Below are 14,304 nucleotides of genomic sequence, written 5' to 3' on the forward strand. Positions count from 1 at the left end.
AGGCTCTGGCCAGCTCTCAGTGAATCAGTATAATCCCAATCCCTCTGGCAGCACAAGCTGCCTCCTGTGAGATGGCAGGAGTCATCTGACACACAGCCACTGCCCAGCGACAAACAGTCTCCATCCAGGGTGGCTCAGCCTCCAGTCTCCACAAAGCGAAATGCTGCCCTCACCTGCTCTCATCCTCTCCCTCACTCACTCTGTGCTTGCTTTCTCTCTCTCTTGCTCTTGCTGTCTGTCTCCGTTGCTCTCATCTCTCTCGGTCTCTATCCAAGCTCAAACATCTCCCTCTCTCTCTCTCTCTCTCTCTCTCTCTCTCTCTCTCTCTCAGACAATCTTGCTCTGTGGCCTAGGCTGGAGTGCAGTGGCGTGATCTTGGCTCACTACAACCTCCGCCTCCTGGGTTCAAGCCATTCTCCTGCCTCAGCCCCCTGAGTAGCTAGGATTAGAGACATGCGTCACCGCCCAGCTAATTTTGTGTTTTTAGTAGAGACGGGGTTTCACCATTTTGGCCAGGCTGGTCTCGAACTCCTGACCGCAAGTGATCCACCCACCTCAGCCTCCCAAAGCTGGAATTACAGGCGTGAGCCACTGTACCTGGTCTCTTGTCCTCTTTCTCCATATCTGTCTCTCCTCATCTCTTTGCCTTTCTCTGTCTCTATCTCGTCTCTTGATTTCGCTTTCTGGCATATCTGACTCTGTGCCTCTCTGTCCCTCTGTCTCCCTACTCCCCATCCCTGTCTCTGTTTATCTCTTCATGTCTGTCTCTTTTGATGGCAGTGCTCATCTCTCTCTGTGTGTCTCTCAGTCTCTGGGACTGTCTCCATCTGTCTCAGTCTCCCTGGTTCTCCCAGCTCCCCCAGCCTCTGCTTGCACCATCTGGGGTTGCACAAGCAGCCTCCTGACCCCAGTCTCAGGATTTCTCCTCTGAGGTCCAGCTCCCCACTTCAAATCTGTGATTGGTTCACTCTGCCAGCTCAAACTACACCACTTCCCAAACGTCAGCCCTCCTGTCCCCACCAGCGCCATGGTTTGTCACATCCCATGGCAGTTACAAATGGAAAACCACTCTCTCTTGCCATAAATAGAAGATCACAAAAATAACTGGAAGAAAGAATAGAGAGCCCAGAAATAAATCCAGGCATTTACAGTCAATGGATTTTCAGCAAAGATGCCAAGAACACACAATGGTGAAAGGACAGCTTCTTCCTTTCTTTCTTTCCCAATATCATGTAAAAATGGTATTGATACAAGTGGAAATGTACATACCGAAGAATAAGTTAGAGCTCTATCTCACACCATAGACAAAAATCAACTCAAAATAGATTAAAGATTAGCCGGGCATGGTGGCAGGCACATGTAACCCCTGCTACTCAGGAGGCCGAGGCAGAAGAATCACTTGAACCTGGGAGGAGGAGGTTGCAGTGAACCGAGATTGCACCACTGCACTCCAGCCTGGGTGACAGAGGAAGACTCCATCTCAAAAAAAAAAAAAAATAGATTAAAGACTAAAATGTAACACCTGAAACGGTAAAACTACTAGAAGAAAACATAGGGGAAAAGTTCCATGATATTGGTCTGGACAATGACCCCAGTAGCACAGGAAATCAAAGCAAAAATAGACAAATGAGATTACATCAAACTAAAAAGCTTCTGCACAGCAAACAAAACAATCAAGAGAGCGAAGAGACAACCTAAGAAATGGGAGAAAATATTTGCAAACTATACCTCTGATAAGGGGTTACTATGCAAAATATATAAGGAACTCAATAGCAAGAAAACAACCTAGCTTTAAAATGGGCAGTTATTGCGGCACAATTTACGATAGCCAGGACATGAAATCACCCTAGGTGTCTCATAATAGATGAATGGATGAAGAAAATGTGGCATGTATACATGACAGAATACTACTCAGCCTTGAAAAAGAAGGAAATCCTGTTATTTGCGACAACATGGATGAGCCTATAGGACATAATGTAAAGTGAAATAAGTCAGGCACAGAAAGACAAATATCTCATGATCTCCCCATATATGTGGAATCTAAAACAATCGAACTAATAAAAGCACAGAGTAGAATGGTGGTTACCAGAGGCTAGGGGTGGGGGATTGAGGAGATGTTGGTCAAAGAGTACAAATTTCAGTTTGTCAGGGGGAATAAGTTCCAGAGACATGGTGACCATAGTTAATAACAATGTACTGTGTACTTGAAAATCACTGAGATTTTAACTGTTCTCACCACAAAAAATAAGTATGTGAGGTAACATACATGTTAAGTAGTTCAAATTACTTCAATGTTTTGAAACATACATGTAATTTCAAAGCATCATGTTTTATATGATACAGCATATACCACTTTTGTCAATTAAAAATGAATAAGTAATTTTTTAAAAAGTGTAAGAAAAATGCAATAAAACAAAGACACTGGCCTGTCCCAATTCTCCCTTTGTTAAAGTTTGCCTGTTTAAATAAGAGTATTTAGGCCGAGCGCAGTGACTCATGCCTATAATCTCAGCACTTTGGCAGCCCGAGGTGGGCAGATCACCTGAGGTCAGGAGTTTGAGACCAGCCTGGCCAACATGGTGAAACACTGTCTCTACTAAAAATACAAAAAAATAGCTAGGTGTGGTGGCATGGGCCTGTAATCCCAGCTACTCGGGAGGCTGAGGCCAGAGATACTCATGAATCTTGGAGGTGGAGGTTGCAGTGAGCTGAGTCCGCACAACTGCACTCCAGCCTGGACAGCAGAGTGAGACTTCATCTCAAACAAACAAATAAATATGAATATTTAAGGAATTTTGTTTACTGAATTGATTATTTATTTATTTATTTATTTTGAACTTTTGCGGGTACACAGTAGGTGTATATATTTGTGGGAGGTATTCTGATACAGGCGTGCAATTTGTAACAATCACATTAAGGTAACTGGGGTATCCATCCCCTCCAGCATTTATCATTTCTTTGTGTTACAAACATTCCCATTTATACTCTTTTAGCTATTTTTAAATGTGCAATAAATTACTGTTGACTGTAGTCACCCTGGTGTGCTTAAGGTTTTTTTAAGCAAATCAATTTATAGACAAACTATAGGTAACAGTAGTCCCAGTGACAGGTGGAATTGTGAGAAATTACGACAGGGGCACACAAACCATCGAACTTCAACTCTGTTTTTGTCCTTTCAGCCATCATCCCTCCTGCTATATTTGCATCTTCTCTATACACCTCCACCCCTGATGTCTTTCTAGGGGTCTCCAATGTGTCTGTCCCTGACCAAGCTCTTTGCTCTAAGGGTAACTTGCTTGTGATGTCTTTCTTCCTAACATCCAGCACTAACCACTTTGGGGGCTCCGAGGGCTCCTAGAGGAGGAGGTGGGTTCTGGGGTACAGCAAACCAAGACGTGTGCTCCCAGGGCTGCTTTGGAAGCTGCCCGGCCTCTCTGCATCCACCCCAGCCGCCCATGTGCACCAGGCAGCGGGACGGACAGCCACTGCCAGGTTGCCAGCCTGTCCCGTGCTTTCTGTGTCTCTGTGTCAAGAGTGAATGAAGTGGAAAAACCAGCAGAGCAGCGTGCCCTGAAAGAGTTAAAGGTGAGTGCCAGATACAGGTGGAGGTGAGGCAGCTGCTTTCAGGGGGAGTTGGTGCCAAGGGCTTAGCTATGGGCCCCAAGCCCCGTAAAACTTGTCTCCCTTTAATTATGAGGGGGGGCCCCAGGCTTGTCGGGATACTGGTTACATAATCTTGTAAGAACAAAAAGCTGATTTCTTTTGAAGACTTCTGGCTCAATGCGTCCACCAGCTCCCTTGCAGAGGTGCCCAGCCCCTGGCCTTGCTACCTAATACCACCCACCCTCTGTCATCTCCCAAGGTTTAGAACTCAAATGGGGAAACCACAGGCTAAGAGGGGCCTCAGGGAGGCCAGCTGCCTCTTGCCAGGGCTCTCGTTGTAAACAAGGGTAACAAGTGACGCACCGGCTTGTGAGAGTCAATTGTGCACGTCTCAGTAACATCATATTAGCAGCTTAAAATCAGCCATTGTGGTAGCATTTACACCACCCAAACTGGCTGACCCTACGTTCAGGACTCTTTTTTTTCCCCCAGAAAGCTGGTTGTTGAACATTTACCAGCACACCACTGACCAAAAGAACCACACAGAGACAAGTGGGCCCCTCTGGCTTGTCCCCCAGAAACCTGGGAGTCCCAAAACAAACCCCAAGGAGAGGGAATTAAAAAAAAAAAAAAAAAAAAAAACCCTTACCGCATCTGGAGATCAATCCTTTGAGCTAATTTTCTCATCTGTTGTTGGCAACATTTTAGCAAATCTACTTCCTGAAATGAAAAATGTCAGAAAGAGTGGTGCCTCTTAGAACCTGTCTTGTCTCTCAAGCCACAGCCCTCACTTCTCCCCTCCCCTCTCACTGACCACCCTCCACCCCAGGAGGTGAAATGTCATTTGGGGCCCCTGCCTCAATCCATGTGACCCCAGGGCCAGGCAGCTAAGGGTTGGTTATGGAGGCTCCACCATTTTTTTTCTTTTTTTTTGCTCTACTTTCTTTTTATAGACTCCCAGAAAAAAAGAAAATTTAGCACCTACTTTATGTGCCAAGCACTCACTTATAGATTATTTTATCATTACATTAAATAATGCATATGAAGTGGTATAGCCTATGACATATAGTAGGTGCTCAATAAACACTAGTTTTTATTATTGTTATTGGTATATTATTATCATGCCTATTTTGGAGATGAAAAGACTGAGAGTCAAATAACTCCATTTCTCCCTGTTCCTAAATTGCAAACTAGGCCTCCACCCATGCTTCCTGAGCCCTAGCTTTCCACAGGGTGACACGTGTGGCTTCTGCTCCTGACAGGTAGCTCAGTAATTTCTCTGACCTGCTGGCCGTCCCACCTCCTTCCAGGGGCTGGGCAGACCTAAGAGATACCTTACCCGGATAAGGTTTTTCTCCACGTTGTCATGGACCAAATCAATCCCAATCCTCTTCTCTCGATGGTACAGACACTCCAAGGCCACCTGTGGGAAGCAGCATGACAAGCTTATTCTTCCTGCAGCTGTATGCAGACCCTGAGCAGAAGGCACTCACATCCACCCTTGCCACAATCTGTTCCTTTCCTCCGGAAACCTGGGTGCCTCATGTGACCTCATTACTGTGCATTGGATGGGCTTCTGCCTCCCCTTCTCACCGGATGAGAGCTGTGGATTGCCACAGGACCAATGCATCTGGAGATGCAAGGCCCATGTAGAGAAGGCAGGACAAGGTAGCATCTCAAGAACCAATTTGGATTCCCATAATTGCATCAGCAGCCCCAAGCCTTCCCCAAATACAATAATACATAGAGTAAAACTTCATAATAATTTCAGATAAGATGGTGTTGGCTGCCATCCTCCATGTAGCTTCTCTTCTGACTTCATTCAGGGCTTGGCCACTTCCTATTTTGTGCATTTGGGCAAATTGCTTAACCTCTCTGCTGGTTTCCTCCTATGCTGATGGGTGCCACATTGGTGCCTATCTCGCAGGTCCATTGTGCAGGTGAAGTCGACTTGACAAGTGTAAATCACTGAGAACATTGCCCATAAATATTACCCGTGAATACGCATGAAAATCCCTCTTTGCAGATCTCCCAGTGGAGGCACAGTTTGGGGAAGTGGTCAGGACAACCCTGCCACACAGCCCTGGGTCTTACAACTCTCATGCAGACCTGGGCAGAGCCGAAGAGAGGACAGGAAAGGGGGCTTTTCAGGGGTGCTCTATGATAGGAAGCTGACGAACAGCAGCGATTGGCATACTAGCCCGTGATGTCACAAAGGGCCCAGGAGCAGAAGGAAGCAGGACATCAAGGTCTGGATGTCATGATGCAAATGTATGTGAGAACTCAGAAACAGGAGGCGGTCACTGACCCGTGCCACAAGGATTTCCGGAACCCCTTCTGTGAGTCGTGCTCTGCTAAGGTGCTGGGGATAGCACAATGAACCAGGCTGAGAGTCCCTGCTCTCATGCAGCCTGTGTTCTACTAGGGGAGACAACTCCCATAAGAAAATCAGGTTGGGCACAGTGCCTCCTTCACGCCTGTAATCTCAACGCTTTGGGAAGCCAAGGTGGGAGGATCACTTGAGCTCAGGAGTTAGAGACCAGCCTGGGCAGCATAGCAAGACCCCATCTCTACAAAAAATTTTAAAATTAACCAGGCGTGGTGGTGCGTGTCTATAGTCCCGGCTCCTCGGGAGGCTGAGGTTGGAGGATCTCTTGACTCCAGGAGATCAAGCAATGAGCCAAAATCATGCCACTGCACTCCAGCCTGGACAACAGAGCAAGACCTTGTCTCAAACAACAACAAACCAGGAACTCAATCATTTCCAACTGTGTGAAGGGCCAGGATGAAAATATTCAGGGTGATGTGAGTGGGTGAGGAGTAACCAGCAGAGTGGTCAGGGAGGAATTCTCTAAGGAGGAGAAGGACTGCGTCATGAGAAGCAGAGATGCAGACCTGGATAGAAATGCACCAGAAGGGAAAACAGCAGGTGCAAAGGCCCTGAGGTCAGCAGAGAAACAGACAGGAAGCCATTGGCACTGAATTAGAGGAAGTGAGACTGGAGCAACAGCGGGGACAGGGGTTATGGGGAGGAATGGAGGAATTCAGGAATTAAGATGTTAATTTCTGGGAGGCCATCAAGGCAATCAGTGGCTGCTGTGAGGACAATGGGTTGGAAGGGAGCAGGAATTGGGAGACCAGGAAGGAGGTGGTTGACATTGTGCAGGGAGAGGCTGCCTGGACTGTGGGGGCAGCCCAGGAGATGGAATTGAGATGTTGATGGTCCCCCTGCCACCATGTGGCTGATCAGAGAAAGCCAGATGTGACCAGGCAGAGCTGGACTTTCTAGACAGGATGGGGGAGTGAGAAGAGAGTGGGAGGGAGAGCAGTAGGTTTGGGATGCTGCTGTAGGGCTCTGAAAAGCAGCCCTGCCCATCCTCCTTCCCAGGGAGAATCTGGGATTGTATGGAATCTGCTCCCTGCATTCCATGGGTTTGAACATCTCAGAGTGATGGAAACCTATGCCATGTCTCCCAGGAGGATCCAGAGGCAGGATCTCTCCTACAGAAGCCCCTGAAGCTGCAGGAGGCTTCCAGGCAAGAGGTCCTGAGTTCCCCACACACTCCAGGGAGCAGCCAGTCATCTTCCTGTGTGGTCAAAGTCAGTTCCCATAGGTGCTGCTGGTTCCTTACCCAGTGTCCACTCAACCCCTTCCATCACTTTCTCCTGGGTGCTGTGAGAAACATTCACTTATCCAGACCCCTTTGTATCCAGACCCAGGCGTGAGCCACTGCGCCCAGTCACATTTAGATATTTACTCATTTATTCAGCATGTATTTATTGCATGCCTACTTTGTGCTTTGCCCTGTCCTAGGCTGGGAATACAATCAAAACGTTAGTGTAAACAACATCAATCAGCACCGATATTGGTCATTACGGACCCACACAGACATACAGGTCTTGAATACATCAGTGACAACACAGGCAAAAGTCTCTGCCTTGATGGAGACGATCCTATATTCTAATATTCAATCAAGTATACATCATGTTAGAGGATAAGTATTACGGGGAAAAATAAGGCAGTTATGGGCCAGGTGCAGTGGCTCACGCCTGTAATCCCAGCACTCTGGTAGGTAGAGGCAGGCAGATCAGATCGAGACCAGCCTGGCTAACATAGCAAAACCCTGTCTTTACTAAAAATACAAAAATTAGCTGGCCATGGTGGCGGGCGCCTGTAATCCCAGCTCCTCGGGAGGCTGGGGCACGAGAGTCGCTTGAACCCAGGAGGCAGAGGTTGCAGTGAGCCAAGATTGAGCCACTGCACTCCAGCCTGGGTGACAGAGGGAGACTCTGTGTAATAAATAAATAAATAAATAAATAGGTCAGTTATTTTAAGTATGTGCTTTAAGGACCAGAACACACACATGCTCAGGCATGCATATGTATGCACACAATATCTTCATGAAACCCCTGCAACTTTGATGTAGCTTCAAGGAGAAAAGGAAATTCTATTGAGTCCAAGAAACCCTGATTTGACTGGGATTATCCTGAATTGACTAAGATTGTATTACTGATCACATTCGGTGGTGCAGCTCAAACCGACCTGCAAGGCGCCTGCCACCTTGATCTTCAGTCAAGGGAAGTGGAATGAGTGTGCAGTATCCCCAACACATGGCCACAGCCCTGTCCCCAACCCTGTACTCACCTGCAACGGGCAGTTCACCTCATTGGCCGCGCACTCCAGCCGCCTCTTGACTGTCTCCAAGTTCTGGTTCTCAGTCAGAAGTCTGTCCAGCTCATAGCTCAGCTCCGACTTCCAGAAACCGATGTCTGACAGTCTCTGGCCCAGGTTCCGGGTGGTGCCCTGCTGCATCTGCTGCGTCAACTGGTCCTTGTCCTGCAAGAGCCTCACGGAGTCGTCCGTCAGCCGGCTGGCCCACAGCCGGGAGGCCTCTGCCCCACGCACCTGCAGCTGGTTGGACTGGTCCCAGTCATGGGGGCTATAGCGAGAGAAGAGCGCTGAGCGCAGCGCGGGCAGGGTGGTGGGCGGCCGCAGGGTGCTGGAGCTCTCGTCCGGGCAGGTCTGGACGTTGGATATCTTGTAGAAGAGGCTAGGCCTCCATGAATTGAGGTAGCGGTACCCGGGCAGGTAGTAGGGCTGATAGCACTCCTGGATCACTGGAGCCTGTACAGCTGGCAGTGAGGTCAAGCCACAGCATTTCTTGGGGCCACAGTAACTGGCAGTCTGAGTGGTCCCAAGAAACTCCATGTTCCCCCATGAGCCCCGCTCGAGCAAAACTCTGCTCAAGGATCCAAAGTCATCACCAGGAAAGGGGAAAGTGCTTCTCCTGGGGACTGGCAGAACCTCTATGACTCAGCACTGGTGTCATAAAGCCTGGGGAGAGGGACTCTTAGCGGGGCCTTTGCTCACTTACAGGCCAGCTGGGGCCATATTGTCCAAAACAAAAAGACAAAACAATGATCGGCAAAGTGAATGTGAGTTTCGTAATCCACAGATTCGGTTGCAAGAAGTGACATTTTATCTTCCTATTAGAACGGAACTATGTTCCCAGACCTAACTGGGCCCCATGGGGGGAAAATTAATGTAGTCTAGCCAGTGAATTCAATCAGCTAGGGCCAATTTGGTCAAAGCAAGTTGTTTTCTTTCTTTCTTTCTTTGTCCCCAACATGGCATCAAAATGGTCCATCTGAGGTGAGGCATGGTGGCTCTTGCCTGTCACCTCAGCACTTTGGGAGGCTGCAGCAGGAGGATCGCTCAAGTACAGGAGTTACTAGTATGGGAGACTGGCCTGGGCAACATATTGAGACCCCATCTCTACAAAAGAATTTTAAAATGAGCTGGGCACAGTGGCTGGTGCCTGCAGTCCCAGCTACTCAGGAGGCTGAGACAGGAGGATCACTTGAGTCCAGGAGGTGGAAGCGGCAGTGAGCTGTGATTGCTCCAACTGCACTCCAGCCTGGGTGACAGAGCAAGACTTTCTCCAAGAAAAAAGAAGGACCATTGGTACCATGGGATACCACTCAGCAATACTACTCAAAAGAGCACGAATGAATCTCAAATGTTAAGCTATGTGGAAGCAGCTAGGCTCAAAAGATGACATTGTGTATTAGTTCATGTATATGGCATTCTCGAAAAGACAAATCCATACGGACAGAGGACAGATCAGTGGCTGCCAGGGTCTAGAGGTTGGGGTAGAGTTGCTAACTCCAAAGGAGCACAAGAAAATTGGGAAGAGCAAGACAGTATGTTCTAGATCTTAATTGTGTTGGTTACACATTTGCTGAAACCCATTGAAGTTTCCACTAAAAAGAGTAAATTTTACTGTACATCAATTATACTTCAATAAACTTGGTTTCTAAAAATAGAGGGAGGGATCTTGAGCATCAGGAGGCAGAGACCATGTCTATTTTGCTCACCACTAAATTCCTGGCATCCAGAACACTATTGAATAAGTGAATGGATGGGTATCTAAAATGAGAGCTTTCTTGTTCCAGAGAAGTTATTAACTCTATATTCTGTAACAATTTTTTTTGTTTTCAGAAAGACAGTGTTGCTCTGTTGCCTAGGCTGGAGTGCAGTTGCATGATCGTAGCTTACTGCAGCCTGAAACCCTTGGGCTCAAGTGATCCTTCTCCCTCAGCCTCCCAAGTAACTGGGACTACAGATGCATGCCATCATGCCTGGCTAATTTTTTTTTTTTTGTAGACATGGGGGTCTCACTATGTTGCCCAGCCTGGTCTCAAACTCCTGGCCTCAAGTGATGAGCCCTCCACCCCAACCCCACCACCACCACCCAGCCTATAACAATATTTTAAGTACACCAAGAAACTTTGCTCCCTCTTTGGCCAGTGGGAGTAGGAACAAAGTGACAAGGTATAGAACAAGAGGACTGCTTGATTTGTGGGGCTTCTTTATGCTGTTGAAATGGGAAAGAGATGAATCTAACTCTCAAATGGTCTTTGTTAGTAGAGTATGATGTTCAATGGCAATTTTCCCCCAATCGCCTAAAATCAGGAGTGGGTATGAGAGGACCAAGGCAGCGAAAGTGAAGATAAATAACATTTAGTAAGAACCTTCAATGCTCTTGCACTTTACATAGACTCATTTATTTCATTCCCACAGAAAACCTCTAAGGAAGGCTTCACACCCACATCTTCTAGTGTGGGATCAGAAACGAAGTGGGCCCTGGTCCTCCTGATGTTCACAACCCTTACCTCTCAGGATCTTCTAAGAGTCACTTACGGGAGAGGCCTGCACACAGAAGGCAGCCAAGAAATTGATGAGAAAGATTCAGGTATTTTTTAAAGCACTAAATGGTTATGGTAAAGTATTATTTTGGAGGGAAGTGTGGGGGAGGCAAGGGGAAAAAAGGTCTTTTGTGTTACATCAACAAGTATAAAGTGAAATTTAGGGTTTCTCATCATCCTTGGCTTCTTGTAGCCTCTCCAGACATAACTAATATTATCAGATTTTTCCAGAGATAATTCATACACATGTCGCATACATATAGATGATATCATATATAACACACTATGATATTAATAAAATATCTAAAATATTTATAATAATATCAAGTATTAACACACAGTGTTACCACACTATGATGTTAATAAAATATTGATATTTATCATATCTAGTGTTAACACAAAGTGATATTAGTAAACTAACACATCTACAAATTCTAGTGTTAACACACTGTGATACTAATCAAATATCTATATTTACAAAATCTAGTGCTAACACATGGTGTTAACACACAATGATACTAATAAAATCTCTGTATTTATATCTAGTGTTAACACACTATGATATCAGCAAAATATGATATTTATAATATCTAGTGTTAACACACGATGATATTAACAAACTATGATATTTATAATATCTGACGTTTATAGTGTTAACACACTGTGATATTAAGAAAATATCTTGGCTGGGCGCGGTGGCTCAAGCCTGTAATCCCAGCACTTTGGGAGGCCAAGATGGGCAGATCACAAGGTCAGGAAATCGAGACCATCCTGGCTAACACGGTGAAATCCCGTCTCCACTAAAAAAATACAAAAAACTAGCCGGGCGAGGTGGCGGGCGCCTGTAGTCCCAGCTACTCGGGAGGCTGAGGCAGGAGAATGGCCTAAACTCAGGAGGCGGAGCTTGCAGTGAGCTGAGATCCGGCCACTGCACCCCAGCCTGGGAGACAGAGAGAGACTCTGTCTCAAAAAAAAAAAAAAAAAAACTTTATATTTATCATATCTAGTCATAACACACTATGGTATTAAGAAAATATGTGTGATATTTACACGACCTTATGTTAACATACAGTGTAAACACACTATAATATTCATAAAATATCTGTGATAAATGTAATATCTAGTGTTAACACACAGGGTTAATACATTATGATACTAATAAAATATCTATGATATTTATAATATCTAAAGTTAGCACACTGTGTTAACACACTATGATATTCATAAAATATCTATGCTATTTATAATAACTAATGTAAACACACAATGATATTAATAAAATATCTATGATACTTATAATATCTAGTGTTACCACACAGTTTTAACACACTATAATATTAAAAGTATCTATGATATTGAAACTATCTAGTGTTAAAACACACTAAGATATTAATAAAATATCTATCATATTTATAGTAGCTAGGGTTAATACACATTGTTAGCACACTATGATATAAAATATCCATGAGATTTATAATATATAGCCTTAACACACAGGGTTAACACACTATGCTATTAATAAAATACCTATGACATTTGTAATATTTAGTGTTAACACAGCATGATATTAATAAAATATACGTGATATTTATATTATCAAGTGTTAACACACTATGACATTAATAAAATTTCCATGATATTTATAATATCTAGTGTTAACACACTATGATATTAATAAAATACCCAGTATTAACACACTGTGGTATTAATAAAATATCCATGATATTTATACTATCTAGTATTAACACATGTGATACTAATAATATATCTATGATATTCATAATAGCTAATGTTATCACAGGGTGCTAACACACTCTGCCATTAAGAAAGTATCCACGATATTTATAATATCTAGTGTTAACACACTAGGATATTAATGAAATACTCATAATATCTCACTCCCTGTGACATTAGGAGTAATATCTCCCTAGGATATTATGAATAATGTTACAGGGTGCCCACACATGATGTACACCTCTGTGACATTAGAAGCAATGTCTCCCTTGGATATTACGGGTAATGTCACAGAGTGTCCACACACAGTGTATACCTCCTGTGACATTAGGAGTAATATCTCACTAGGATATTACAAATAATAGCACAGGGTGTACACACACGGTGTAAACCTCCTTTGACATTAGCAGTAATATCTCCCTAGGATATTAGGAATAATATCACAGGGTGTACACATGGTGTACACTTTCTGTGACATTAGGAGTAATATCTCCCTAGAATATTCCAAATAATATCGAAGGGTGTACACACATGGTGCACACCCTCTGTGATTAGAAGTAATATCTCCATAGGATATTATAAATAATATCACTGTGTGTATACTCCCTGTGACATTAGGAGTAATATTTTCCTAGGACACTATGAATAATATCACAAGGTGTAATCCCCTATAATATTATAGAAGTAATATCCCCCTATAATATTACAAATGATATCACAGTGTGTACACCTCCTGTGATATTAGGATTAATACCCTTCTAGGATACTATGAAAAATATCACAGGGTGTACACCCACTGTGACATTAGAAGTAATATCCCCCTAAGATACTAAAAATAATATAACAGGATGTACATCCACTGTGAAATTAGGATTAATATCCCCCTAAGATATTATGAATAATATCATATGGTGTACTCCCACTGTGACCAGAGGAGTAATATTACCCTAGGATATTATGAATACTATCACAAGAAGTACACACGTGGTGTACACCCACTGTGACATTAGAAGTAACATCCCCCTAGGACATGCCAAATAACATCACAAGATGTACACACATGGTGTACAACCACTGTGACATTAGGGGTAACACTTCTCTAGAATATGATAAATAATATCACAGAGTGTACATCCTGTGAGTAACATCCTAGGAGTAAAATCCCCATAGGATATTAGGAATAATATCACAGGGAATGTACACACATGGTGTACACCCATAGTGACATTAGGTGTAACGTCCTCCTAGGATAAGATGAATAACATCACAGGGTGTACACACATGGTGGACACCCCCTGTGATATTAGGAATAACGTCCCTTTAGAATATTAGGAATAATACGACAGGGTGTACATCCCCTGTGACATTAGAACTAACATCCCCTTAAGATATTACGAATAACATCACAGGCTTTATACATCCTGTGATGTTAGGAGTAACATCCCCCTAGGAGATTACAAATAATATCACAGGGTGTATACCCCCTGTAATATTAGGACTAAAATTCCCCTATAACATTATGAATAATATCACAGGGTATACACCCCCTGCGACATTAGGAGTAACATCACCCTAAAATATTACAAATAATATAACAGAGTGTACACCCCATGTGACATTAGGAGTAACATATCCCTAAAATGTTACTGATGGTATCAAAAGGGGGTACACAACCTGTGACATTAGAAATAACATCCTCCTAGGATATTACAAAAAATATCACAGGGTGTACACCCACTGTGACAATAGGAGTAATAT

The 14,304-nt window shown here is 44.2% G+C and overlaps 1 protein-coding gene across 1 annotated transcript in view; it reads right to left on the minus strand.

Annotated features, from left to right (window-relative positions):
* The window catches only part of LOC105467781 (tektin 5), a 66,936-nt gene extending 58,050 nt beyond the window's left edge, over positions 1–8,886 (minus strand). Inside the window, exons 1-3 of the mRNA XM_011717493.3 lie at positions 8,249–8,886; positions 4,943–5,026; positions 4,253–4,323 (exon numbers count right to left, since the gene is read on the minus strand). Of these exons, the coding sequence (XP_011715795.1) occupies positions 4,253–4,323; positions 4,943–5,026; positions 8,249–8,812 (719 nt within the window). The 5' untranslated portion in view covers positions 8,813–8,886. The remainder of the gene's footprint in view (positions 1–4,252; positions 4,324–4,942; positions 5,027–8,248) is intronic.
* Between the last annotated feature and the right edge of the window lie 5,418 nt (positions 8,887–14,304).

This window comes from Macaca nemestrina, chromosome 18, assembly GCF_043159975.1.
Source record: "Macaca nemestrina isolate mMacNem1 chromosome 18, mMacNem.hap1, whole genome shotgun sequence".
NCBI classification, from domain to species: domain Eukaryota; kingdom Metazoa; phylum Chordata; class Mammalia; order Primates; family Cercopithecidae; genus Macaca; species Macaca nemestrina.